Raw genomic sequence first — 27,984 nt, 5'->3', positions numbered from 1 at the left:
TTGAATCTTGAATTACGAGCAGCGTGCTCATAACTTCATAACTTGAGACTGGAAATATTCATTTGTACCTCTGATGATTTAATTGAATTTCTGTACTTTCTGTGTGACTAATGAACAGCTGAGGAAAAACAAGGCATAGATCTTTATAAATGCTACTATGGTGTTTTGAACATGTTACATCTTTGAAAGATCTTATGGTGTCACTGGTGCTAATTTCCAACTTGTGGCTGATATCCAACTGTTTGCTCTTCTGGACTTGTGAATTGTTTCAGAATTCTGACAATTTTGAAAGCAAAGTAAAACAGGCAAAGATTCATTACACTGTAACTGAGAACCAAAATGCCAAAAAACATCTTCTTTTCTATGATGAGGAAACTGTAACCCTCCTAAAAGGGAACCATAAAACTAAGGTAATAGCATGTTGGGGCATTTTGGCACTGCTAATTCTAATACTTCTGCTTTTTGGAAATGCACAGTACAATTGGATGGAAACCCAGCTACTTGCAGACAGACAGTGGTATCAGTCAGTTTCTTCAGGGATGATCATTAGCGTAACATCCCCATTCTTTCTCCTCACCAAAACAAAGAGTGAGGTGCTGTGCCTGACGGCATCGCTCACTTCCTGAGTGGTGTGGACAGGCTGTCCATTGATGCCAATGATGACGTCATGATCAGTTATACCTCCCCTGCAGAGATATCAACACCATACCATCAATCACAAGCTGAAAAGGTGTCAAACTCTAAGGAAAACACCAGTAACTTATACACAAAACAAGCCTGCTCCTGTGTCAGCCCCCCCAAAAAAAAAAAAAACCTTCACTGATTGTAAATCTCTTCACTGGCAGATATTTGCATGTTAGGTATGTACATTTGCTGATCGTCTTGCTGTTGGCAAGATGACAGTAGGTTAGTAGGTTACTAAACTGGCAATCCAAGTTGTCACTGTGAATTGACAGGCTGTGCTGTAATGCTTGGATGTTAGTCAACTGCTGTGTTCTGTGCAAAGCATAAGGCTTCAATGTCAAGGGAGGACAATTAAGAATATAGAGTCTAAAGAAAGAGAGAAGGATTCTGTCTTCCATAAAAAAGATTGTGCAGCTTTGCAATAAAAATAAGAAAATACATAAATAAATGAAGAGTGGCCCACAGCTGTGGTATCCAACTTTGAAAAGATTTAATCTGTAAAACAGTGTAGCATTTAGGATAACAACAGGAAAGTGTCTACAATAATCTCTACAATGTAGACTTAAAATACAGCAAACAAAACCCATAACATTAAAGCTGCACTGGATATTATATTGAAAAAGCAATGCCTTTCCTGTGTAGTTTATAATGGGAAAGTTACACTCAGATGAATCCCCAGGAAATGTATCACCCAACTCTAAAGACTATGTTAGTATCTTTTAGTAAACATAGCACAATAGTGAGTAAGAAAACTATCACCTGTGATGAATCATAACACAATATGATAATCAAACTTCTGATAATCAAAGATAATCAGAAGTCATCAAGGTGGATGTGTGTGCATGCATATAAAAAAAGACCTGTTGGCTGAAAAATAGCCATCAACAAGATTCTGAAATAAGTATGGTTACATATGTGACTATTTTTCTCTCCAGAATTGGTAGAGTTAATTTCAATCTGTTGGTTTTCTGGCACAGACCCAGTTTTTAAGCATTGTCAGGTTGGAGCTGGGTCTAATGTTAGCCTGCTTTATCCATGGATGTGTGTTTGAGAGCACTGACAAGTCAAAACACTGAATTGTGTCCAGGTTTTAACTGTCAAACTATTGATTTAAGGTGAATCTGAAGAACTTTGATTTATTAAATATTCCACCTACTCTGTGCAATGTTCCAGTGTATGCAGCGGATACAGTGTTAGCTGCACTGTATTGGCAGCTAAACAGCAATGTTCTCAAGTTTGAAAGCCCTTCAATTTTGGAGCTGTTCTTTCTTGGTTGACACCCCGTCAGTCAATGTGATGTAACACTCGCTTCACTGTTGACAGTGACACTAGTGTTCCAGCCATTTCTAGTTCATGGCAGGCTCAAGCCTTAGTAATTCCTGGGTCTTAAATAATTTTCTCTTATCTGAGGAAGACAGTTTGGGCCTTCTTCCAGACCTTGGCAAACTGGAGACACATACAAATAACTTGCACATATTTACAGTTGTTTGACTGATGATTCTAAGCTTGAATCTAAGTTTGTGGGATGGCCATTTCAACCCTTTTGAAAATTTCTGGACTAGCCAAGCCAATCAATTTAAATTAACTCTAAAATTCTGCCAAGAAAGTGGTCAAATATCCTACCAGAAGCTTATTGATGGCTACTAATAATATCTGGTTAAATTGCAACTTACTAAGGGATATTTAACCAACTATTAGTGGAGGTGAATATATACTTTTCTAACTTATTATAATCATTTTTTTCCAAGGTGGAATGATTGTACAGCATACATCTTGAAAGACTTGAAAACAAGAACTGGGTGCATAACTTCCATGCCCAGGTTTTAGCATTAAAGTACATACTTGTTGATATTTTGGTTTGACATAATGATCTGAGATCTTTTATAAGGAATCATAAGACTTTCAGAGTGAGACACAGAGCATTGTCAAGTTGACACAGAGCATTGTCACACTCATTTCTAGAAATATCGACAAATTTATTAAACCCCTCAAAACATGACTATCCAGAGTTGGGACCAGGAAGCAGAGTTGCACTCTTACACGCCTCTCTGCAGCTTCTCTCCTCCTGCTACCCCCCCAAAAACCCATCTCCATAGAGACTGTGTCTGCTTCCAAAAAGACAAAAAACAAACTAAAAACCAGCAACAAACAACTTAAACATTTACAAAGAAAGAACAATACAGTATCCACATCTGAACCAAAGAGTAAAACAGTGAAATGTGGATTATTAAATATTAGGTCTCTCTCCTCCAAGTCTCTGTTAGTACATGACTTAATAATTGATCAACAAATTGATTTACTCTGCCTTACAGAAACCTGGTTGCAGCAGGATGATTATGTTAGTTTAAATGAATCAACACCCCCGAGTCATTCTAACTACCAGAAATCTCGAAGCACAGGTCGAGGGGGCGGTTTGGCAGCAATTTTTCACACCAGTCTATTAATTAATGAAAGACCAAGACAGACTTTTAATTCATTTGAAAGCCTTATGCTTAACATTGTCCACCCCAGCTGTGAAACTCAGAAACCAGTCTTACTTGTTATCATCTATCGTCCACCTGGGCCTTACACAGAGTTTCTGTCTGATTTCTCAGACTTTATATCTAATTTAGTTCTGAGCTCAGATAAAATAATTATTGTGGGTGATTTTAACATCCATGTTGATGCTAAAAATGACAGCCTCAACATGGCATTTAATCTGTTGTTAGATTCAATTGGCTTCTCTCAAAATGTAAAAGAACCCACCCACCACTTTAATCACACTCTAGATCAGTGGTTCTTAACCTGGGTTCGATCGAACCCTAGGGGTTCGGTGAGTCGGTCTCAGGGGTTCGGCAGAGCCTCCACCGTGACATGCACGGCTCATTTTGTGCACCAATAAAAAACATATCTATGTCTTGAATTTGAAAAAAATCATATTTTATTTTTCACTAAAGAGGGGTTCAGTGAATGTGCATATGAAACTGGTGGGGTTCGGTACCTCCAACAAGGTTAAGAACCACTGCTCTAGATCTTGTTTTAACATATGGCATAGAAACTGAACATTTAACAGTGTTTCCTGACAACCCTCTCCTGTCTGATCATTTCTTGATAACATTTACATTTACAATAATTGATTACGCAGCAGTGGAGAGTGGACTTTATCAAAGTAGATGTCTTTCTGAAAGCGCTGTAACTAAGTTTAAGAATATAATCCAGCCACTGTTATCATCGTCAATGCCCTGTACCAACACAGAGCAGAGCAGCTATCTGAACGCTACCCCAACAGAGGTCGATTATCTTGTTAATAATTTCACCTCCTCACTACGTACGACTCTGGATACTGTAGCTCCGGTGAAAACTAAGGTCTCTAATCAGAAGTACCTGACCCCGTGGTATAATTCTCAAACACGTACCCTAAAGCAGATGACTCGTAATCTGGAGAGGAAATGGCGTGTCACAAATTTAGAGGATCATCATTTAGCCTGGAGAAATAGTTTGTTGCTTTATAAGAAAGCCCTCCGCAAAGCCAGAACAGCTTACTACTCATCACTGATTGAAGAAAATAAGAACAACCCCAGGTTTCTCTTCAGCACTGTAGCCAGGCTGACAAAAAGTCAGAGCTCTTTTGAGCCAACCATCCCTTTAACGTTAACTAGTGATGACTTCATGAACTTCTTCACAAATAAAATTTTTATCATTAGAGAAAAAATTACCAATAATCATCCCACAGATGTAATATTATCTACAGCTACTCTTAGTTCCATTGATGTTAAGTTAGACTCTTTTTCTCCAATCGATCTTTCTGAGTTAACTTCAATAATTACTTCCTCCAAACCATCAACGTGTCTTTTAGACCCCATTCCTACAAAACTGCTCAAAGAAGTCCTGCCATTGATTAATTCTTCGATCTTATATATGATCAACCTATCTCTAATAATCGGCTATGTACCACAGGCCTTCAAGGTGGCTGCAGTTAAACCTTTACTCAAAAAGCCATCTCTAGACCCAGCAGTCTTAGCTAATTATAGGCCAATCTCCAACCTTCCTTTCATATCAAAAATCCTTGAAAGAGTAGTTGTCAAACAGCTAACAGATCATCTGCAGAGGAATGGTTTATTTGAAGAGTTTCAGTCAGGTTTCAGAGTTCATCACAGCACAGAAACAGCTTTAGTGAAGGTTACAAATGATCTTCTTATGGCCTCTGACAGTGGACTCATCTCTGTGCTTGTCCTTCTTGACCTTAGTGCAGCATTCGATACTGTTGACCATAATATCCTGTTAGAGCGATTAGAACATGCTGTAGGTATTACAGGTATTGCACTGCAGTGGTTTGTATCATATCTATCTAATAGACTCCAATTTGTGCATGTAAATGGAGAGTCCTCTTCACACACTGAGGTTAATTATGGAGTTCCACAGGGTTCAGCGCTAGGACCAATTCTGTTTACATTATACATGCTTCCCCTAGGCAGCATCATTAGAAGACATAGCATACATTTTCACTGCTATGCAGATGACACCCAGCTCTATCTGTCCATGAAGCCAGATAACACACACCAATTAGTTAAACTGCAGGAATGTCTTAAAGACATAAAGACTTGGATGGCCACTAACTTTCTGCTTCTTAACTCAGATAAAACTGAGGTCATTGTACTCGGCGCTGAAAAGCTTAGAAATATGGTATCTAACCAGATTCTTACTCTGGATGGCATTACCTTGGCCTCCAGTAACACTGTGAGGAACCTTGGAGTCATTTTTGACCAGGATATGTCCTTCAACGCACATATTAAACAAATATGTAAGACTGCGTTCTTCCATTTGCGCAACATCTCTAAAATTAGAAATATCCTGTCTCAGAGTGATGCTGAAAAACTAGTTCATGCATTTATTACTTCCAGGCTGGACTACTGCAATTCATTATTATCAGGATGTCCAAAAAACTCACTGAAAAGCCTTCAGTTAATCCAAAATGCTGCAGCAAGAGTACTGACAGGGACTAGAAAGAGAGAGCATATTTCTCCTGTTTTGGCTTCCCTTCATTGGCTTCCTGTTAAATCCAGAATTGAATTCAAAATCCTGCTCCTCACATACAAGGTCTTAAATAATCAGGCCCCATCTTATCTTAATGACCTTGTAGTACCATATTACCCTATTAGAGCACTTCGCTCCCGCTCTGCAGGCCTACTTGTTGTTCCTAGAGTATTTAAAAGTAGAATGGGAGGGAGAGCCTTCAGTTTTCAGGCCCCTCTTCTGTGGAACCAGCTTCCAGTTTGGATTCGGGAGACAGACACTATCTCTACTTTTAAGATTAGGCTTAAAACTTTCCTTTTTGCTAAAGCATATAGTTAGGGCTGGACCAGGTGACCCTGAATCCTCCCTTAGTTATGCTGCAATAGATGTAGGCTGCCGGGGGATTCCCATGATGCATTGAGTTTTTCCTTTCCAGTCACCTTTCTCACTCACTATGTGTTAATAGACCTCTCTGTATTGAATCATATCTGTTATTAATCTCTGTCTCTCTTCCACAGCATGTCTTTTATCCTGTCTTCCTTCTCTCACCCCAACCGGTCGCAGCAGATGGCCGCCCCTCCCTGAGCCTGGTTCTGCCGGAGGTTTCTTCCTGTTAAAAGGGAGTTTTTCCTTCCCACTGTCGCCAAAGTGCTTGCTCATAGGGGGTCATATGATTGTTGGGCTTTTCTCTGTATCTATGAAGCGCCTTGAGGCGACTTTTGTTGTGATTTGGCGCTATATAAATAAAATTGAATTGAATTGAATTGAATTGAATTGAATTGAATTGAATTGAATTGAATCATGTACCCCTGCACACACTTTGGGAGGAGAAAGAAGAGAGAGGGTGCTGCTATTTGAGCCTGACATCACTCCGAACAGCATTCCTGATGTGATGTTTACAATATGATCAAAGGAGCTTGCAAAGAAAAGTGTCTGGACTTCTTTAAGTTGCTTGAAGACGTTTCACCTCTCATCCGAGAAGCTTCTTCAGTTCTGAGGTCAAATGGTGGAGAGTCCCAGATTTAAACCTAGTGGGAGTATCCCCCCGCAGAGGGACAAAAGGACCCCCTGATGATCCTCTAATCTCCTGAGCCAAGGTGTGAAACTGGGTGTGGGTCCCAATCAGCCAGGGTTTCGGGTGAGCTCGTTGTGAAACCTGGCCCCACCTTATCATGCGAATTCCTGAGGTCAGATGGCCCAGGATGTAAGTGGGCATTAAGGCGTCTGGGGAGGAAACTCAAAACTGGATTATAGATGGCAGACAGTTGGTGTCGTAAACCACCGCCTCTGTTCAAAGATGGTCGCTCACAGTGGACATAGATGGCTTCTTTCACTCTTCTTTCAAACCATCTGTCCTCTCTGTCCAAAATGTGAACATTGCCATCCTCAAAAGAGTGACCTTTGTCCTTAAGATGCAGAACAGAGAGGACAGATGGTTTGAAAGAGGAGTGAAAGAAGCCATCTATGTCCACTGTGAGCGACCATCTTTGAACAGAGGCGGTGGTTTACGACACCAACTGTCTGCCATCTATAATCCAGTTTTGAGTTTCCTCCCCAGACACCTTAATGCCCACTCACATCCTGGGCCATCTGACCTGACGCTTTTCAGAAAATATCCAGAGGTTGATCTCTGGATGCCGAGTTCTAATAGTACATTTCTGCCCCTACCTATTAATTTTTCAAGCTATATGAAATCTCCGTTTTTCACAAAAGAATAAATGTATTGCAGCACAATTCTTACCTGGATGCAGCTGTTCCAGGCATTACCTCATAGATGTAAACACCTGAGCTCACATCTGGAAATTCTGGCTCACGTTCCTTGAGATCTCGGATTAAACTGGACAATCACACAACAACAGAGAAACAGGTTATCCCATTGGTTGAAATTTGTTTCATATCTCATCAAACATCTACATTTTATTTTGAAATGACAAAAGTAATTATAGTTTTATGCAGTATTAAATACATGCCTATATATTTCAAAAGGGCACTAATTAGTACAAAAGGTGTCGTTCAGCTAAACCTCTGAGTGGTAGAAGTTATGCTTTTGTGTTTTATGTTACCAAACCTACTGAAATTCAGTGTGCAAGACAACATTACAGGAACACCAGATAAGAAATTTGTATTTTTTTTTAAATAAAATTGGTCAAAACCATGCATCTATCTTTTTACTTTTATCTGGTTATTTTACTGTTTCTTCATATCTTTGATATCTATATTGTGATATTTACTGATCGATAGGTAATGGTAACTGCACATGCTATTTTTTTTAAACTATAATTCCTATGTAGATGCTCCTTGCTAATTGGCCACTTATTTGATAATATAGACATTTGATATAATATTTGTGATTTTCAAAGTAAAAAAAAGGAACTTTTTCCTACTCAGAGTTTTTTTTGTGTGATTTTAGATCCGTATGACAAAATGAAAACAAACTGTAAATTCATACATGTGAAGTTGTGCTGAAAATAATGATGTCAAACAAGGCAATGTAAATAGTCTTCAAAGGTGAAATATAAAGATAAAATCAAAAGTAGTCAAAAACAGCCAACTATACCCTCCAGAGGCTTAAAGATATGCTATCCACAAATAGAAGCAGGTTGTTACTTCAGCATTTTACATGAATCTGCACTTTTGCAGTCAGAGTCTGCTCGCCATTTAAAAAAACAGGAAGGTTTAAGGCACTGGTACTAGCTTCATTTAAAATGCAGGACAGTTTAGGAAAAATGAATTTTCCTTTACTTACGATGGTGTGAGTTGTACCATCCGGACACCTATGAATTTCTTTTTTGGTAGTGAATTTCCTGAGGGGAAATAAACACATATATATGACTTTATCACTGAATAAATGTTATCATGAACTGAATTCCTGGACGCTGTGACAAAAACATACGATTCTGCTCACCGCTGGCTTGTCTGTTGTAGGAGTTGGCAAGAAACTGACGTATTCTGTCCACAGGGATGGCAAAAGAAATTCCAGCAGCCACTTTCAGAGTATTTATGCCTATTACATCTCCATCCTGTTAAAAGCACAAAATAGAGGGGCAGCTGTGTCTGTGGTCTTCATTGATTTCACAATTTTGCCTCATGTAGAGAAAGAAACAGCAGTACTGTGTCCTTTTCTTCCACTGCACATAACACAACTCAGTGTCTATTAAGTGTTCTTTTTACCCACAATGCAAATCATCAGTCTTGGTTATTGTCATAACTTATCTGTGTTTTCACAGCAAAGGACGATTAAAAAAAAAATGCATGCTGGGTATGGCAACTATTCTCCTTAAGAAAAAAGCTGCAATTTTCGGGAAGGCAGGCTGGAGGCAGCAACCTTGATAAATGAATATACAATCTGTATCATTTTATTCCATAGTAACAATGCAAAGACCTCCATAATCGGGTCTTGTCCTAAAATATTTTGTGGAAGGCTTAATTTTGAACCTGAGGGAGTAGAGTGAAGATACTGGGTATTAAATAAAACAATATCATGACCTTAGTCCACACAGTCATAAATAAAACAAGAAAATCGCCTACATAGCAGCAAGCATAACAAACATGCAAATGGCCTGGTCTTATCTCTTTACACGTGACAGCACTATAAATCCTCTTACCAAGTTGACAAGCGGTCCACCAGAGTTTCCATACTATGAATAATACAAAAAAACAAAAACATTTTCTTACCCATTGTTCATTAAGAATAAAAACAAAAAAAGGCAGTTAAAATGAAGGGCATCAATAGGTTTATAATGCTTATTCACTCACATTTATAATGGCATCAGTTTGGATGTAGTCCATGTCAGAGTCCTTAAAGCCCAGCTCTAGGCTGTTGCGAATGGCAGTGCTGACAATGCCAGTGGTGACAGTGTTCTGCAGAGAGAAAGGGCTTCCTACTGCCACCACAAATTCACCTGGACGCAGGTCTGAGGACTGGCTGAGACGCAGCACGGGCAAGGTACCCTGCGAGTGAGCCACAAAGAGACATGACAGGACCGGCCTAAGGACCACCTTGGACTTAAAAGGCTGGGGAGCCAGATACAGGCACTGTCATAGCAGAGGGTTTGATCCAAACAGAGGGTGAAAGGGCAGTCCAGGAGGGTAACAGCTTAAAATAGGCTTGGGGGAACTCCAGGCCTCAAGGGCCGGTGTCCTGAAGGTTTTAGATGTGTCCTTGATCCAACACAGCTGATTTAAATGGCTAAATTAGCTCCTCAACATGTCTTAAAGTTCTCCAGAGGCCTGGTAATGAACTAGTCATTTGATTCAGGTGTGTTGACCTAGGGTGAGATCTAAAACATGGTTCGAATCCTATCTCTGGCTTTTCTGTTTGGAATTTGCATCTTCTCCCTGTGTGGGTTTCTTCTGGGTGATCCAGCTTCCTCTCAAAGTCAAGAGAGAGGTTAATTGGCCATGGATGAAAGGTGAATAAATTGCTATATGAATATCTAGAGACTGGGCTATGATTGGGAGAAACAACCTGCATAATGTGAACTCGAGTGGTGTTTTGTGATTGGACTTCTGTGCTAACGACATATTTTGGGCATAAGTGTCATTAGTGCATATTGCACCAGGACAGCCTGGGTCACAGGTCAATCATTTTTGTAATTCTACAGGGTGGACCATTTATATGGATACACCATAATAACATGGAAATGGTTGGTGATATTAAAGTCCTGTTTGTGGCACATAAGTATATGTGAGGGGAGTTGTGAAAGTTTTCCATTTAAATAAAGCCTGCAGACAAGCGGTGAGCGGTAGCTAACATTCTTTAATCCGAACACACAAAAAACAGACAACCAAGCTTGTGGAGAGCCTGCATGACCGCGGGGCAGACGGTCAGCAGAGTCTCACTGAGCCTAGCATGGCTTTTAGTTAAATACCTTCTTCAGGAACAAAAGGCAGTACACAGCTGTTTCACACCTTATGGTTCACACTCCCTTGCTACCTCCCAGAGTCCTCGAAGAGACAAAAGACTCTTCCTGTGGAGTGGTCTGCTTCCCCCAACTTCCTTACTACACCCCCACCATTTGTCTTATAGTGTGAGTGTGGAACATGTTTAAATCCAGTGGCACCAAGGCATTATACAATAAAATAATGTAATTAATACATAAATAAAAGAAATTCCTATACAGGGGGCAAACTCCTCAAGATGGGTGGTGACCATGGTGGCCGTTTAGAAGTCGGCCATCTTGGATACAACTTGTGTTTTTTCAATAGGAAGAGGGCCATGTGACACATCAAACTTATTGGTAATGTCACAAGAAAAACAATGGTATGCTTGGTTTCAATGTAACTTGATTCTTTCATGAGTTATTTACAAGTTTCTCTTTGTTCACAGCCATTGACTCCCTACGAGACCACCCATCTCCCATGCTACAGTTAGCAAACTGCTTGCTGCTTCAGTGTTGGATTTACCAAAATGTGGACGCAAGAAAACTTTCACTAATGAAGGAAAATCAGTGGCTGTCCAAGCTTCATTCAGCAAGAGCCCACAGTGTATCACTCGCCGCATGTCACTAAAGAGTGGCATTAGTCGAACATCCCTTCGGCGGATATTAGCAACTCACAAATGGCACCCTTACAAACTCCAGCTACTGCAGCATCTCAACGAGGATGACCCAGATCGGCGCACAGAATTTGCAGAATGGGCAAAACAAAAATTGGAACAGGACCCTCAGTTCACGCAGAAGATTTTGTTCAGTGATGAGGCAAACCTTTATGTGAATGGTGAAGTTAACAAACAAAACCACCGCTATTGGTCTGACACTAACCCACATTGGATGGATCCCTCCAAGACTGTTGGAACAACAAAAGTGATGGTTTGGTGTGGAATATGAGGTACAACAATAGTGGGTCCATTCTTCATCAATGGAAACCTCAAGGCCACTGGATATTTCAAATTGCTACATGATGATGTGTTCCCTCTTTGTGCATTGAAGCTGGCACGTTCCCTGAGTTTTTCCAGCAAGATGGTGCACCACCACAATATGGGTGCCAGGTCCGAGCATTCCTAGATGAACAGTTTCCTGGAAATTGGTCGTCATGGGCCAGTTGAATGGCCCCCAAGGTCTCCCGATCTGACTCCCTTAGACTTTTATCTTTGGGGTCATCTGCGGTGTTGCTATCAATGTGTGAAGAGTGGGAGAAGAGGGTTGCATAGACAATCCAACACAATGGGCAGCACATTGAACACATTTTATAAGTGGTCAGAAACTTGTAAATAACTCATGAAATAATAAAGTTACGTTGAGACCAAGCACACCATTGTTTTTCTTGTGACATTACCAATAAGTTTGATGTGTCACATGGCCCTCTTCCTATTGAAAAAACAAAAGTTGTATCCAAGATGGCCAACTTCTAAATGGCCACCATGGTCACCACCCATCTTGAGGAGTTTGCCCCCTCACATATACTAATGTGCAACAAATAGGACTTTAATATCACCAACTATTCCCATGTTATTACGGTGTATCCATATAAATGGCCCACCCTATATATCAGATCTTTAGTTGTGTGTTCTGGATGCTCAGGTGAAGAGAGAAGCTGATCTTTAAATTGATCACCACCTGGTGAGGAGTTTGGGGGGGAACCCAAATATAGTGAGGATTCATTCGGCGCATCTAGCAAGATCACAAGTACCCACTTCCTGTTGAACTTTGACAGGATGCTGCAGTGGAAGGAATATTTTTGATTATCTCCCCAATCCCACTGACATGCCTTTCATAGAGGAAGCAGAGTATGGAGATGAGCGGGGTGACTCACCCACCACTGGGGTGAGGTCACTTTGGCAGTTAAACAGGTCCTTGATGCCAGTGCTCCTGGCATGTATGAGATTTGCCCTGAATTCCCAAAGATCCTGGGTGTTGTAGGGATGTCTTGGTGCCACGCCTATGCAACATCATGTGGAGATCTGTGCCAATGCCTTTGTTATTAGTAGACTAGGGTGATGATTCCCATCTTTGAGTAGAGGGGTGTCCTCTAAATATTGAGAGCTCACACTACTTAGGGTCTCTGGACAGGTCTACACTAGGGTACTACTGAGGAGAGTCTGTCCATTAGTCAAACCTAGATTCAAGAGGAACAATGTGTTTTTTGTCCTGGCTTTTATCCTCTTGAGATATTCGAGTGGGGAATTTGCCTAACCAGTCTGCATGTTTTTTGTGGACTTGGAGAAGGTGTTTGACATCATCCCTTGGGGGATCCCATTGGAGGCACTTTGAAAATATGGACTGTTTGGAAGAGAGAACTTGGTTGCATTAACAACAATGAGTTGGACTTGTTTCTAGTGGCTGTTGGACTTTGCTGGGGCTGCCTTTTGACACAAATTCTGTTTGTAACTTTTATAGACAGAATTTGTAGGTGGATTTTGTCTCTGCTTTTTGTGTTTATGTTGGCTTTACCGGGTGGTGGCCTCCAGCTTGCAGTGGAACAGTTCATTGCTGAGAAGTAGCAGGAATGAGAATCAGCACCTCCGAGGAGGAGTTTAAGTATGGGTCCGGCAAGAAACCGTGAGGGAGACACAGCAAATGGACCATGGCAGATTCTAATGCTAGCTTCTGCAATAGCCTCAGAAGATATGAGTTGCCCACTAAACCTGAGATATACCAGTAATAAAACTGTTATACTTTTCTGTAAAGTTTCCACTGGTGAAACGATCCTTCCTCTTTGAAATTCAACTCATTCAGAGACCAGCTGTTTATGGTCTCTCAAAACTAGTCCTGCAAGCAAAAGTCATGTTGCTGAATTTTAGAAAATCTTTCACTGCATAACTTGTTCCAGTCACTCACTTGTTCAAACATTATTATTAGCAGTTTTCTTCTTTTTTTGTTGATATTTCTGTTGATGTTGATGAAGGTTAACTGTCACTGGTTGGAAAAGGTTGCCAAAGCCCTACGGTGGAAATGAGTGTTTAAAGTGCATTTTTTAATACAAAAACATTTAGTTGTACGCCAAACTAAAATATGCTTCAGCTTGACTCTGCCTGGTTCCTCCTTTGCCAGGCTCACGCCATTTATCTCTAGTGTGAATTGTAATGCTTAATTTAATTTATAGCTGCACCTACCAGGGTATCGGCTCTTATGTCACAACAAATATGCCTTTTAGGCAAGCTTTAGAACCCCTTCTGCAAACAATGTATCACAGAGTGTTAAAGCATTGTACAACTGTCACCACTCCCAGGTTTTTAAAAAGAGAAAACTCCTTCAGCTTTAAAGCAGTTAAATCCAGTGATGCTTCTGGTTAACTTCTGCTTATCTTGAGGTGTTCCTGTATTCAGATCAGCCCTAAAGATGTTAATCATGTGCTTCACACTGAGTGCCGTCTGACTGAAGTGGTTGGGAATAGAGCACCTGCTACCATACAAAGCAGCCAGTTCTGTATGAGCAAGTCTAAGTTGGAACATGTTTTATTCAAAACTGCTCTTGTAAGTATACACACAAAAAATAGCTGGGGCTTTGAATTCATGATACATGAACAAATAGCACCCCAAAGGAATTCAGTCTGCAAATTGGCCATGTTAAGGAACAGAGTCTAATTTTGGTAGGCAAAGGCCCTTGATGACTCTCTCCCGGGATTTCTCACTGCTTTGTGTGCAGGATTAATACACTTTGATGTTAGCCTCTGATGACAAGCTACTCAGCAAGAGGAAACGCACCACTGATTTTGCCTTAAACCCTTGGGGAGCCCCACAAAAACAGCAGGACACTCACATCTGGATCGATTTTGATGAGAGCGATGTCCATCTTCTGATCCACATCCCTGACCGCAGCTTCATAATGCACGCCACTTTTCAACTCAACTTTTATCCGCTGTTTGTTGGTAAGCACGTGAGCATTTGTGACAATCCAGCCATCCTCTGACACTATAAACCCAGAGCCACTCGACACAGAGAACTCCTCACTGGAAAATGGCACTCTGGCAGTAAAAAAAGATTAATAGAAAAGGTCATTTTGCATCTAAAAGAGCATTTTGAAATGCTACTTCATTTTTCTGCTTTGGTTTGGTTTACCTTTGAAAAAGCTCCAGGTGTACCACAGCTGGGACAATCTTATCCACCACATCTGCAATGAAGTTAAACTTGTAGCGTATACTTCCCGGATGCTGTGCCCCTTTTAGTATAAAAGAAAAGGCATAAAAGTTTTCAAAAAATTTTCTTTAATAGAAAAATGAAATCTTAAAACTTAAACAGACTTTATTTCAAAAACAGTCATGTATTGTTTAAAAGAAAGTGGGGCTGTAAAAATGGCTCCTTAGTCCATTAGTCAATTTTGGTCAACATCAAGCAACTTAGTATAAATTTGTGCTTTAGCTATCATCTCTGGGAAATGAATCCTGTTGACTTTGGTGTTCCCATCTTCGTTTTGCCAACTTCACACTGGTTAGGCAGATTTTACAAAAGCTATCAATGATTGTATGACTAAGGGTTGAAGCAAATATATATACAAAAATCCTCATAATGAATGGTAGCACACTGTTTAATATTAACCATGTTATAACCTAGATAAGATATTTAGGTTTGTCACAAAATCAACCCAGACACCAAGCCAGCCAGTATGACAAAAACACAATAGGAAGGGGCAGGACTAACTGGTTAACAGCAACTTAAGTTTCAAAAGAACACCAGAAATTGTCTGCTGGTAAACTAATCATGCATGGTTCTCTTAGACAGGTGAAATAAATAAATAACTACTAAGCAACTCAGAATCTAGATGCTTCTATTAGTCAATCATCAGATACTTCATCTCATAGTAAAAAGACTCATACAAAGAGCTGGAAGCAACAAACATCTTCAGCTTCTGTTAATGTTTGGTCGAACCTAGTTATTACTAGGTTAAGTTCATTACTGGCTTGTCTTATTAATGAAGCCTTTTATAGATTTTTCATTTGAGCAATAAAGCTTTTTTATGAGTATTATTTTTAGGGTTTTGTCATTTTAGAGAGGTCTAAACTAGATCGAATGCAGTCATTTACTTGTTATTAAGTTGACTGCACTTTTGCTGCCATTAGAGAAGCCAAGATGAGATGAGAGAAAATGACATTATCTGCCCTGCAGTTGTTTTGCTGTGTCCGTGTTTCCTGGCCCTCCGCCAGAACACCTACACCTGTATGCACTAGTTTACTCAGTCTCCTATTCAGAATTCCAACATTTATATCAACACTTTTGCTTTGAGTGTCTCTGAATCTGTGTATCATGTGACATGAAGATAATAGTTTCATTTACAATTCTTTCCTTATCAGACTTACAGAATACTTATCAGGCAAGTACTGGCACATTATTACTCCACTCAGAGCTTGTATGGTTTTTAATATTAGTGGGATCACAGGCTTACTGCAAACACAAACATCTTCATTGGTTTATACAAAAGCACACACAATACCCACCCATATGTTTTATGCTAGTATAGATTAGAAGCTTCCTATTAATCTGACATGAAATAAGTCTGATGCTTGAGTGCTCATGAAAGGAAACGGAATTTACTTTGGAAAACAGTATTTTCCTCACTTGGGGGCAATATCTCCCAAGTTCTCCTTAGCTTGGTAAACAAACTTGTTGGTCTGAAGCTGCCAGGTTCTTGAGCTGACGCCGTGTTCGTTTGCACAAACAAACTTGTCTGTGCAGAAATGGTCTTAAATGCAAATGACAGTCTGTGTTTTTGCCAAAAGCTACTTTGGCAAAATGCCAACTATTTCTGCCTCTGAAAGCTCTTCCAACAAATCAAGAGTGAGCTCTGCATTGACAGGATAAATTTGTAGCTTTCAGTATCCTCTCAATTACACAAATGACACACAGCATTGCCAGCTTGCAAGTCCCTCCATCTTCCATCAAATGAATACAGCGTTTGATGCTAATCTGCTATTAAATTTTCATATTGTCATCACACATTAAATTCAACATTTCTATTAAGAATTTATACTGTAAATTATGTTTGTTAAACTTTTTGGGGGCCTTTTTATGGATTTGTTTTTGATAGGGATGGTGAAGGCTAACAGGAAAGCGGAGCAAAGACATGGGGGGTCGGACTCGAACCAGCTGCTCTCAGCCATGCGGCATATGGTCTCCTGTTCATCCCAGTGAGCTAAACCAGCGCCCAGTAAATTATGTTTTGTTTTGTTTTTAGCAGAAATTCTCCTTAGGCACTTCAAAAAAGTTGTAAAGTGAAAATTACATGCATTACCTGATGAATAGGGCTGTGTAATATAACCAGAATCTCATATCCCGATAAAAGACATTTCTCATCCCAACAACGATGTATATGGCAAAATAGTGCTTTTCTGTAAATTCTGCCACTCTCGGGCAGCTCAACTTGTGTGAAGTGTTTCAGCTGGACATTGTGTACCTGGAGTCGAGTGTTTTGACCGATGCATGAAACTATGCATTGTTAAATATAAGTTGTAACTCCCGCAATTTTCTTTGTGAGTATTTATTACATGGTGTGCTGCGGGTAAAAGCCTGTTCTAACGTTTGAGTGTAAGGTTTATTTTGAGCACCTGACGGCTCTTCTTTTGCGTCTCATCCGTAAACTCTCTCCATACTCTTTCATGTGATTTTTGCGTATGTGGTAGAAGAGGTTTGTCATGTTTGACTCTGTGGTGGGGACTAGTTTAGGAATAAGGTCCTTGATTTGTTTTGACTGGTCCTTCTGTTTGGAGCTACCTGTTTCTGCCTCATCTTTAATGGCTATGCTGGTATTCTCTGTGCCTGCATCCATGTGATGACCGTCCAAACAATGAAAAAAATAAAATAAACAGTGTCTCCAATATATTTCTAACCTTTTGTTAGACCTGAAATATACACATGAAAATGAAAACAATGTAAATTTAAAATAGCTTCCATCTAGAAATTTGGATCCATAGTGTTGGGGCCATTGTGCTGGCATAGTTTTACAAGATTGCAGCAAATCACTGCAAAGATCTCATCCGTCACTCACATGCTATGACCTAAGCAATTACAACTCTCAACCCAACTGAATGAAGTTTTAGATGGCACTCTCTATTGTAAATGGTAAATGGTAAATGGCCTGTATTTGTATAGCGCTTTTACTAGTCCCGCCTAGGGACCCCAAAGCGCTTTACACGTCCAGTCATCCACCCATTCACTCTCACATTCACACACTGGTGGAGGCAAGCTACAGTTGTAGCCACAGCTGCCCTGGGGCAGACTGACAGAAGCGAGGCTGCCATATCGCGCCATCGGCCCTTCTGGCCAACACCAGTAGGCGGCAGGTGAAGTGTCTTGCCCAAGGACACAACGACCGAGACTGTCCGAGCCGGGGCTCGAACCGGCAACCTTCCGATTACAAGGCGAACTCCCAACTCTTGAGCCACGATCGCCCCTAGATTGTAGTCATTATCAGCAAAACATCAAATGACAAAGTATCTTGAAGGGATGTGATTCTATCCTCCAGTTTCAGTCATGTTTTATTCATGTAACTTAAAGTGCTTTATAAGCCACTGAAGATATGCTCCTCTGTAAATAACGCCCATATTACCTGGTATTCTACACACAGCCAGTAAGGAACACAAATAGTTCAAGAGTCAAGCAAGCACTTTCTGTTTAGTTGATGCTCTTTCTCTCTCTCTCACATACACACACACAATCTTCATCTTGTATCAACAGAAATAGCAGCTGTAAATATGCCAACATTTCTCGCCTGTCTGTTTCCTGATCACCTTGTTTACAGCAGAGGAAGGTGATGAAATGTAGCGACAGGACTCCCGACATACACACTGTTATCTGCAAGTCATAGGGCAGCACTGTCCTCATTTTATCTTATGTAGACTGCTAGCAGTGAGGTTACCAGCAATTTCTGATATAAACTTTAAATTCACTTCACATTTTACTTTACCCAAGTGCTAGTTACTATCAGAATATTCAATTTAATATATTAGCTAAGTCCTAGTATTAGTCACTAATCTGTGCTTATGATCAAGTGGCATATTTGGCATTTTATATTAATGATTAGAGCAAAAGAGAAGGCATAGACTAAAAGATGGATGTAACTTCGAGGTCTGAAGTCTGAAACCAAAGTACAATTGACTTAAACCTGCTTTCTTTATAATGGCCAGTAGGGGGTCACATTTGTTGTTGCAAAAAAACCTTGCAGAAAATTCTTCAACTAGTAGTTTCAATTCTTATTAAATACAAAATTAATTACATTCATTTGATAATGTTGTCATCAACGTCATGTGCCACCTATAGGTTGTATTAAGGCAGTGGTTCCCAAACTTTTTTTGCTAGGCCCCCCTTTGTTTTACAAGAAAAATGCCCCCCCCCGCACACGCGCACACGCACAAACATATCCTCCAACCACACACCCATATTTTGCTCCATTGCGGTTTATTCCACACCTCAAACATTTAGTAAGCAATTAAGCAAATACAAGTAATCAGCAATAAATTACAGGTAGTAAGAAAATAAACTACTAACTCTTTTACGCTATGTCCACACCTACACGGGTATTTTTGAAAACGCAGCTGTTTCGTCCACACGTAAACGACGTTTTGAATCACCAAAAACTGAGATTTTTTACGTGTGGACGAGGAATACAGAGTTCGTCACGCAACGTCAAAGGTATGTGCCTTTTTTCACGTCACGCTGTGCGCCACCTTATTGTTTACATGAGATGAATTGCAGAATGGCAGATAGTCAGATTACAAGTTTTTTGTCTCTATCTTCAGGTTTTACATGCTTAGTTACTGTCCCTCTATTTAGAAAGGCTGAGGCGTCACGGTGTGATTATTTTACGTGTAGTTAGTTTTTTTCCTGTGTAATAATGTTCAACATTGCTATCAATACATTTGTCAAAAAATACCTCTCTGTGCAAAATGGGTTCAAAAACATAAACAACTGTGGAATACTGTTTGTCCGTGATTTAGACAGGGGGAACAAATCGTGGCAGGATCAGCCTGATATTATTTGTATCCCACTGTAACTTTACTGTATAAAGAGCTAATGTCTATAAAATGTCAGGAGTAGTTAGTCATTACAACAAGTGTTTGTGAACTAAAAATCAAGAATGTGGGATACTGTTTGTCCGTGATTTGAAGAGCCCAGCGCTGCTCCCGACGAAGGGAAAACCAATTCTGCAGGGGAGACCTACCTTGGCACTTGTGCAGGTGAAGCCAAAGGGAAGATATGCTTCACCATATTTTCTAGTCTTTGGCTTAGAATGAAGTTGGTTTGGAAACATATTCAGCGATGCGTCATCTCCTGTTTTGCCTTTGTGTGGGCGCCCCGTGCTAGCAGTGTCCAAGCGTTGTTTTTTTCCCCCTTATCACACCGCGCCCCCCCTGCAATGGCTCTGCGCCCCCCCTAGGGGGCGGGCCCCACACTTTGGGAAGGTCTGTATTAATGGGACTTATAGGCAGCACTGAGGTGCAGTAGTTAGCAATGTCACTTCCCAAAAAGAGAAGCTCCACCAATCAGTGGAATTACTGACTCAAAGAGATATTGTGAGGCTGAGCATTCCTTCTTGGAACGGTTATGCCCAGGACCTAGTAGCTTTATGACCTTTCTGCGTGGAGTTTGGATGTCTCTCTCCTAGGGTAGTTGAGTCTTTGCAGTTTTGTTCCATGCTACGCACAAGACCTTTTGATGCAGGCAACTGCAAGCGACAAATAAAGGCATTCATTCATTCATTCATTCATCTCTGCTTAGCATTTTGTTACATTTCATCATGCATGCTGGGGAAAACTGAGTGTCCCCATCTCCACTTCTTCCATTAAATAAATGGCAGATACCAGACACAAGAGTTTCCTCTGTTTAGGGTAAATCTAATTGGATGTGAATGGATTACTTTGTGCTGTGCAGCCTTCCTTTGTGATATATTCTGATTTATACCGTTCTACTCACATGCCGCAAAGGAGGTCACATATCTATGATGCCAGTATCTGAGCAAAGTGAAGGCTATATTTAATCCTTCTGACAGGGATATTCCCATCTCCTTTTTGCTATATTTTATATTTTACGGCCTCATCTACATTGTCAGTGCTCAGGGATTTGCATAAACCAGTTTGCATAGGCGAGCAGTTGGAGGTCTAATGCATGATGTATTCTCTCACCTCTTTGGAAGGCTGTGATAAAACGTGCAACTGAAAATGGATAGGACAGGAAGGGAAAATGAAGAGGATATATTTGGGTGGCAGTGTGGTGCTGGGTTTCTCTCAGGAGAACGAAAAGCCATCAGTGGAGAATTTGAGAATGCACTGTTTTATGTCGCATGAATATGCAGAACATTATGAGGCTCCCTATATCAGCATATTCCAGGAAGACAACTTTTCCCAAGGTAGATGATTTTGAGTCCAACACATTCTGGGGAATGACTTATTAGCTTTATGAGTGAAATTAAAAAGCACAGGTGATGATGAGTAGCCACGAACCACAGAAATAGAAAAATCTGAGATTTACAGCAATCTTCAGCGTCACAGGAGCAGCAACAGACCAGCTGAGGCTTAAAATTTGAATAAATCCAAGAAATATGAATCCTATACCCCCCATAATGCAACAGCAGTTACTGCTTTTCTTTAGATGACTTTGCCAGATGTCTATTTAACGCTTGCTAAGAAGATACCACCCTCTCCCCCTAAATTTGGCTAAAAAGTGAAGGAAAATCGTTGCCTCCTCAACACCTCTGCAAACTCCTTTGACAATTTATGCATTAGAACTCAGAATCTTCTTGCTATGCAGCAGCAGTACTAACCATTGTGTCGTCACTAGTATGTGGGAACAGTATGTTTTGATTGTCCACGGGGCCATACAAATAATATCACCAGGCAACACACAATGAGAAGACCTACCATCCCAGGAGAGACAAGAGTTTTGTAGTTATGTAAGCACCTAAGTGGCACTCCCACATACATTTTCCCCAGAAATATTTATTAAATCACAGCATTTCTGTCTGTCTAACTAATTTAAAAAATTCTCAGCAGTAAGTGGGCATAATTTTATCCTCCAGTGCATTTGATCTGCCACTCATTTTTGAAAGTTCCAACTCCGGACCCAGTTTAAACTGATTTTAGCCCTGATGTTTATACAGTAGACCATTTTGACATCTAGCCAGCAGAAACTGGCTCAGAGGGTTACTGAACCGTTTTCTGAGGTTGAGTCGTTAATTCGGGCTCCAACCAGTCCAGTTTGGGAGTCTCATTCTTTATGATCAACATGCTTGATTTGGCCAAGAATTTACACCAAATGCCCTTCCTAACACAACACTCCCCATTTACCCTGGCTTAGGACTGGCACTAGGAGTTCACTGGCTTGTTGCCCTCCTGTTCTTGGGTTTATCAGAAGATGGATACACTGTGGTCATAAATGGATGTTTGGTGGTAAGAGGCTTGTCCAGAAAATTTCACCAAAAACTCAACATGGTGCTAAACATGGCGCCAGACCACCAACCTCTGACTCTCTCCCCCACCGATGTAGGAGCGGTGCTGAGCAGGATCAATGTCCACAAGGCTGCAGGTCCTGATGGCATCCCCGGGCGTGTTCTCAGAGCGTGTTCTGGGGAGCTTGCAGGAGTGCTTACAGACATATTCAACCTGTCCTTGGCCTACGCTGCGGTACCGGCCTGCTTCAAATCCACCTCCATCGTCCCGATACCCAAAAACTCCAACCCATCTTGCCTCAATGACTACCGCCCAGTAGCACTCACCCCCATCATCACTAAGTGCTTAGAGCAGCTGGTCCTAGCACACTTCAAATCCTGTCTCCCCCCCACCCTGGACCCCCACCAATTCGCATACCGCCAGAACAGGAGCACAGAGGATGCAGTCTCCATCGCACTGCACTCTGTCCTCTCACACCTGGACAACAACAACACATACGCCAGAATGCTGTTTATAGACTTCAGTTCAGCATTCAATACAATCCACCCCTCACAACTCATCAGAAAACTGACAGACCTGGGCATCAGTCCCCTCATCTGCAAATGGTTACTGGACTTCCTGACCAACTGCCCCCAACATGTCCGGCTGGATAACCGCTGCTCATCTACAATCACAATGAACACCGGTGTACCACAAGGCTGTGTGATGAGCCCTTTCCTCTACTCCCTCTTCACCCACGACTGCAGACCTGCTGATGGTTCCAACACCATCATTAAGTTTGCAGATGACACCACGGTGATTGGCCTCATCAGTGACAACGATGAGGCTCCCTACAGGGAGGAGGTGGATCGTCTGGCTGAGTGGTGCGACAGAAACAACCTGCTGCTTAACACAGAGAAGACCAAGGAGCTCATCGTGGACTACAGGAGGAATGCTGACCCACATCCACCCATCCACATTAAGGGGACGGCTGTGGAGCGTGTGAGCAGCTTCAAGTTCCTGGGAGTCCACATCTCCGAGGATCTCATCTGGACGACCAACTGCTCCAAGCTGGTCAAGAAGGCTCACCAGCGCCTCTTCTTCTTGAGGACTCTGAGGAAGAACCACCTGTCCTCAGACATCCTGGTGAACTTCTATCGCTGTACCATCGAGAGCATCCTGACCAACTGTATAACAGTCTGGTATGGGAACTGCTCTGCCTCGGACCGGAAGGCATTGCAGAGGGTCGTGAAAACTGCCCAGCGCATCGCCGGAGCACCACTTCCTGCCATAAAGGACATATACAGGAAGCGGTGTCTGAAAAGGGCTGGGAAAATCATCAAAGACCCCAGTCACCCATCACATAGACTCTTCACCCTCCTGCCCTCTAGGAGGCGCTACAGGAGCCTCCGGACTAAGACCACCAGGTACCGGAACAGCTTCTTCCCCACAGCTGTCAGACTCCTGAACTCTGCCTCCTGACATCTGACCCACGTTAAACTCATGGACTGGACATACACACACCCACAACCACCTACACACACACACAATGGACAACCGTACCCTCAAACACACAATAATAACATGGACTAAACCACCATTCACAATCACTAGCACTTTATATACCTCTGTAGAAATTATCCACATATCTCACTTATCTTTCTTTCTCTGTATCTATGAAGCCCCTTGAGGCGACATTTGTTGTGATTTGGCGCTATATAAATAAAATTGAATTGAATTGAATTGAATCTTAACTGCACTACTGTATAGTTCTGTGTAAATAATCATACGATAATTTTTAATCCTACAACTGTTTATAACTTGCATAGTTCACATTTCTGTATAACTGTATATCTCAGATTTCTGTATAGTTTTTTATTTTATTTCATATTTATATCCTGTTCATAGCCTGTACATAGCTTGTACTCACTACAGCCTGTACATACTTATAGTTATAGAATATTCATAACATACTTCATACCGTGTACATTATAACATACCATAATAGACCCATTTCTGTAACATACTTACATATCTATATTATTGCTAATATATATTGTAATATATCTATATCACTAAAGCACTTCTGGATGGATGCAAACTGCATTTCGTTGCCCTGTACCTGTGCATGTGCAATGACAATAAAGTTGAATTCTATTCTATTCTATTCTATTCTATTCTATTCTAAACTGGGTGACATCACTGTATTCATCTTTCATACACAGTGTATAATAGCAGCAGAACTTGTGCATTGTCAGAAACACTGGTGTTAAGGAAAGATATGCTGTTCAACATCATTACCTTTTAAAAGTCTAGAGACCTCAACTGTGTACTTGTAAGAAAAGTCCCCAAGTTCATATGTGAAAACCAAGGGCGTAGATTTGGCATGGACGAAAGGGACATGTCCCCACCAATTTCCAGCGATTGTTGAATTGTCCCCACCAATAATTTGATCTCTTCGAGTAAAGAAAAAACAAACCCGATAGAAAGAAAAAAACGATCTGCACCCAGCGGAGCACAAAGAGTTAAGTTACGTTCTCTACTGAAGTCCTATGTCATGTGACAAATATGGCCAATGTGATTGGCTGTGCCTTTCAGGGAGCTCTGTTTAGTTTTAGCAGCAGCAAGCCTGCGTTGCGAAGACCTGCAAGGAGGAGAGGAGGATGGCAGCAAAAAGGAAGAACCTGGATATAAGAAAGTATTTTTCAAAGAAACCTACCATTTACCATTTATATTTGACAAAGAATCTGAATTGACGTCTCACTTTTTATATGGCATGAATCAATGTGTTATTTTATCAGGTGGCAATATGTACTAGTGCAGTCAGAGGGGAAAAGCCAGGGCCAAAGGTGAGGCACATCAAGCACATAATAATAATTTTAATCTGAGGATAAAATGCAGGTACTGAGGCTGAAAGAAGCTTCAGTGCTCTCAGAAGACTAAAAACATGGCTAAGGTTAACAATAACTCAAATGAGATTAAACAATGCTGTTGTGTGCCATGTCCACCAGGAGAGACTTCACATAGTGGGCATTGAGTTGTTGTGTGGGGCACCAGTAGTCCATGTCTGTTGCTGTAACAGTAGTTTATGTTTAGAATAAAAAATCTCAGCTCACTGACTTGATCGGGGCAACAGTGGACCTAAAATGTTGCATAATTTTGCTGAGAGATCTTTTACTTTGTGGTAATCTTAGATGAGTAGTTTCACACCTTGGCTCAGGCGATTAGAGGATCATCAGGGGGTCCTTTTGTCCCTCTGTGGGGGGATACTCCCACTAGGTTTATATCTGGGACTCTCCACCATTTGACCTTAGAACTGAAGAAGCTTCTCTGATGAGAGGTGAAACGTCTTCAAGTAACTTAAAGAAGTCCAGACGCTTTTCTTTGCAAGCTCCTTAGATGTTGGTGTACTATAACTGAACTAATGTTGTTAAAGTGATATTCTTTTATTGTCATGACTGTATTTGAAACTATTTTTATTTTTGTATGATTCCTGAGTTATATGGAATATGGCTGAAGTAAACTAAACCTAAAATACTTAGTCAGTCATTTGTTTAATAGTAATTTAACATTATGCAATTCACATATAAAACTGTGAATTGTAATTTTAAATGGTTAAAAAATGTAGAATAGCATATATAGGCAAGTATATTTCTCCTTTTTTTTTTTTTTTTATCAAGAAGCAAAGACAAAAAGGGACAAAAAAGCAGAAAGGGGGCAGGGTTCGGTGGTTGAATCATCCGTCCCCACCAATGCCAAAACCAAATCTACACCCTTGGTGAAAACTGATTGCTATTACACAGCTATAGCTTTGCTTATACTACTCTATTAACACCACTGTATAATTTAGTTCATCTTTATCAAACTATTAACCCTTAATTAGCAGAAAAGTATAACGTAAAGAGAAACATTAGTATAAGGATGCATTTTTAATTTGGTTCATTATTGATTTTATGTAAAAAATAAAAAAAATAAAAAACTTTGTGCAGCAGAAGTAGGCTACCCCCTTTGTTTAGAGGCTACGGTGTCATCACGCGTCAGGACATGCACTCTGGCTTCTCTGAAATCACTTATATGTTAATTTACCTGCTCCACAGAAAATGTTGTCATAAGATCATTCTTCAGTATTATTCACAGTTTTAACTTTAACAATTGCTGTTTCATATCAGTTATACACAGATCTCTTTTTAAAGAAAAAAGGAAAGAAAGAGGAAAACAACAAAGATGGGATATTAGACCAAAGCTAATATCAGCTTACCAGAGTCACACCGACCCCTCTGGATTAAAAACACTGGGGAGGTCTCTCCGAGCTCGGCTCTCCTGTTCTCGGCTCTCAGGCGGCAGATGCTGGGGTACGTCCTGCCGTCGCTGCCACACACCGGGCCGGAGGAGGCACACACGCACAGGCTGTGGAACCCTCCGTCTTTCCTCGGGCCTGAGTCGCACCGTAGCCCGTTACCGCAGGACAGGTGGCCGCTGCTGCGCTTCCCGCACGCTTCACCTTCCCCGGCCGCACACACCACGCAGCAGCCGCAGGCGTCCTTTACCTGGCCGTAGTAACACGCGTGCGGTGTGGCAGGACACTGAGAGGCGGCACACACCTGTGGGCAGGTTTGTCTTTCTCTTAGCAGGCCTGTATGGACTGCAGAGAACACAAGCGTGAGGTAAGCGAGGCTCTTCATCGTGTGAAGAATCAGTTTGCAGCAGTCTCTGTGCTCTTAAAGAGGCTGAAGGTGTAATGCACCTAAACGGAGCTGCTTTTCCTACAGCCCCCAACACTGATGGCAGTGAGGTTCGAGTTGCAGCATGTTGCTCCTGGCTTCTACTTCGTATTGCTGCATGCTGTATCACATTAAAGGACAATGGAATGCAGCTGCAGCACGGTTCATGGTACATGTATGCGGCTTTTTGTGTGAGAAAGCAAGGGTGGTGTAGGTCCTCCAATTAATGAAGATAAAAATGCATATGATGATAAATGGTTTTTGTCTTTAGTCTGTGGTGTATAATTAGAGCGCAGGATTTTAATACTGCAGCGAGCCAGAAGGCCGAACAGGTCAGAACTCACAATTACAAGTAAATGCATCATTTAATCATTTGTTTTTATCACTTGTCACACTTTCCGTGTCAATGTGTGTATCCTGGGAATTTCTAACAGTGAACATTAAACTGCAGCATGTGGGTGCTTTAAGGCTATAGTCCCCAAAATTTGTGTATTTTTTAAAAATGGATTTTTCTTAAGGTCCACATGAAAAACACACAAAAGTAATGACATGCACAGTCAAAAGCACGCCAGAGCAACAGGTGGTGTAACCCTAGTCACTGTCTAAGTAAGTAATGTTTATTTATTGAGCGCTTTGCACAGACATAAAGTCAGAAAGCGGCGTACAACAAAAGTAAAAACTAGGAATAATCACAAACACAGTTAATAGCAATACAAACAATGTTCAAATGAAATAACAATAATAAAAAATAAAAATAATAACCAGATAATAAAAAACAGATCAAGTAATGATAATAAAAGAATTCACAGAGTCAGTTGAATGTAGCAGGAGAAGTAGACTGATCCAAAGTCCCACAGACCTGTTTACCCCTAGTCTTTAAAATTTGTATGAGGAGCAACTAATAGATTTTGAGCCCGTGAACAAAGGCTGCGGACAGCAGTGTATTTAACAAGCTTTTGAAATAAGCAGTTTGGATTGTGTCCATTTAGTGCTTTGTGTGTAAGTATGAGAATTTTAAAACAAATTCTGAGGTCAGTTGGAAGCCAGTGTAAAAATATTTAATAGGATTAATGTGAGCTTGATCACTACACTCTTCCAAAAAATAGTAATGTTAAAGTATCTTACTGTATATTTTACAGTTTTGAACTGTCTTTCTAGAATATCATTAAATGTACATAAGTAGACTGTGAATTTACATGTCAAAGGTAAAACAAGATAACATCACTGTAAATATAGTAAAACACAATTTACTTGATTTTTAAATATATTTTTTTGTACATATGCATATTTAGAT

At 40.8% G+C, this 27,984-nt stretch overlaps 1 protein-coding gene across 2 annotated transcripts; it reads right to left on the bottom strand.

The window, feature by feature from the left end:
* Window positions 1–33: 33 nt before the first annotated feature.
* Window positions 34–26,659, bottom strand: htra4 (HtrA serine peptidase 4). Of its 2 annotated transcripts, none has more exons than XM_087848673.1 (9): window positions 26,228–26,659; window positions 14,675–14,774; window positions 14,376–14,580; window positions 9,433–9,627; window positions 9,282–9,314; window positions 8,570–8,696; window positions 8,423–8,480; window positions 7,418–7,513; window positions 34–686 (listed from the first exon to the last, which is right to left on the bottom strand). In XM_087848673.1, exons 1-9 carry the CDS (start codon window positions 26,649–26,651, stop codon window positions 521–523), a joined length of 1,404 nt encoding a protein of 467 aa, XP_087704799.1. In that variant the 5' UTR covers window positions 26,652–26,659; the 3' UTR covers window positions 34–520. The 2 variants fall into 2 exon arrangements, with proteins under 2 accessions (XP_087704799.1, XP_006797660.2); XM_006797597.3 differs by having other exon boundaries at window positions 8,582–8,696.
* Window positions 26,660–27,984: the final 1,325 nt, after the last annotated feature.

This window comes from Neolamprologus brichardi, chromosome 12 (genome assembly GCF_056152115.1).
Source record: "Neolamprologus brichardi isolate AB-2024 chromosome 12, ASM5615211v1, whole genome shotgun sequence".
Taxonomy (NCBI): Eukaryota; Metazoa; Chordata; class Actinopteri; order Cichliformes; family Cichlidae; genus Neolamprologus; species Neolamprologus brichardi.
This window is presented reverse-complemented; position numbering and strand designations above follow the sequence as displayed.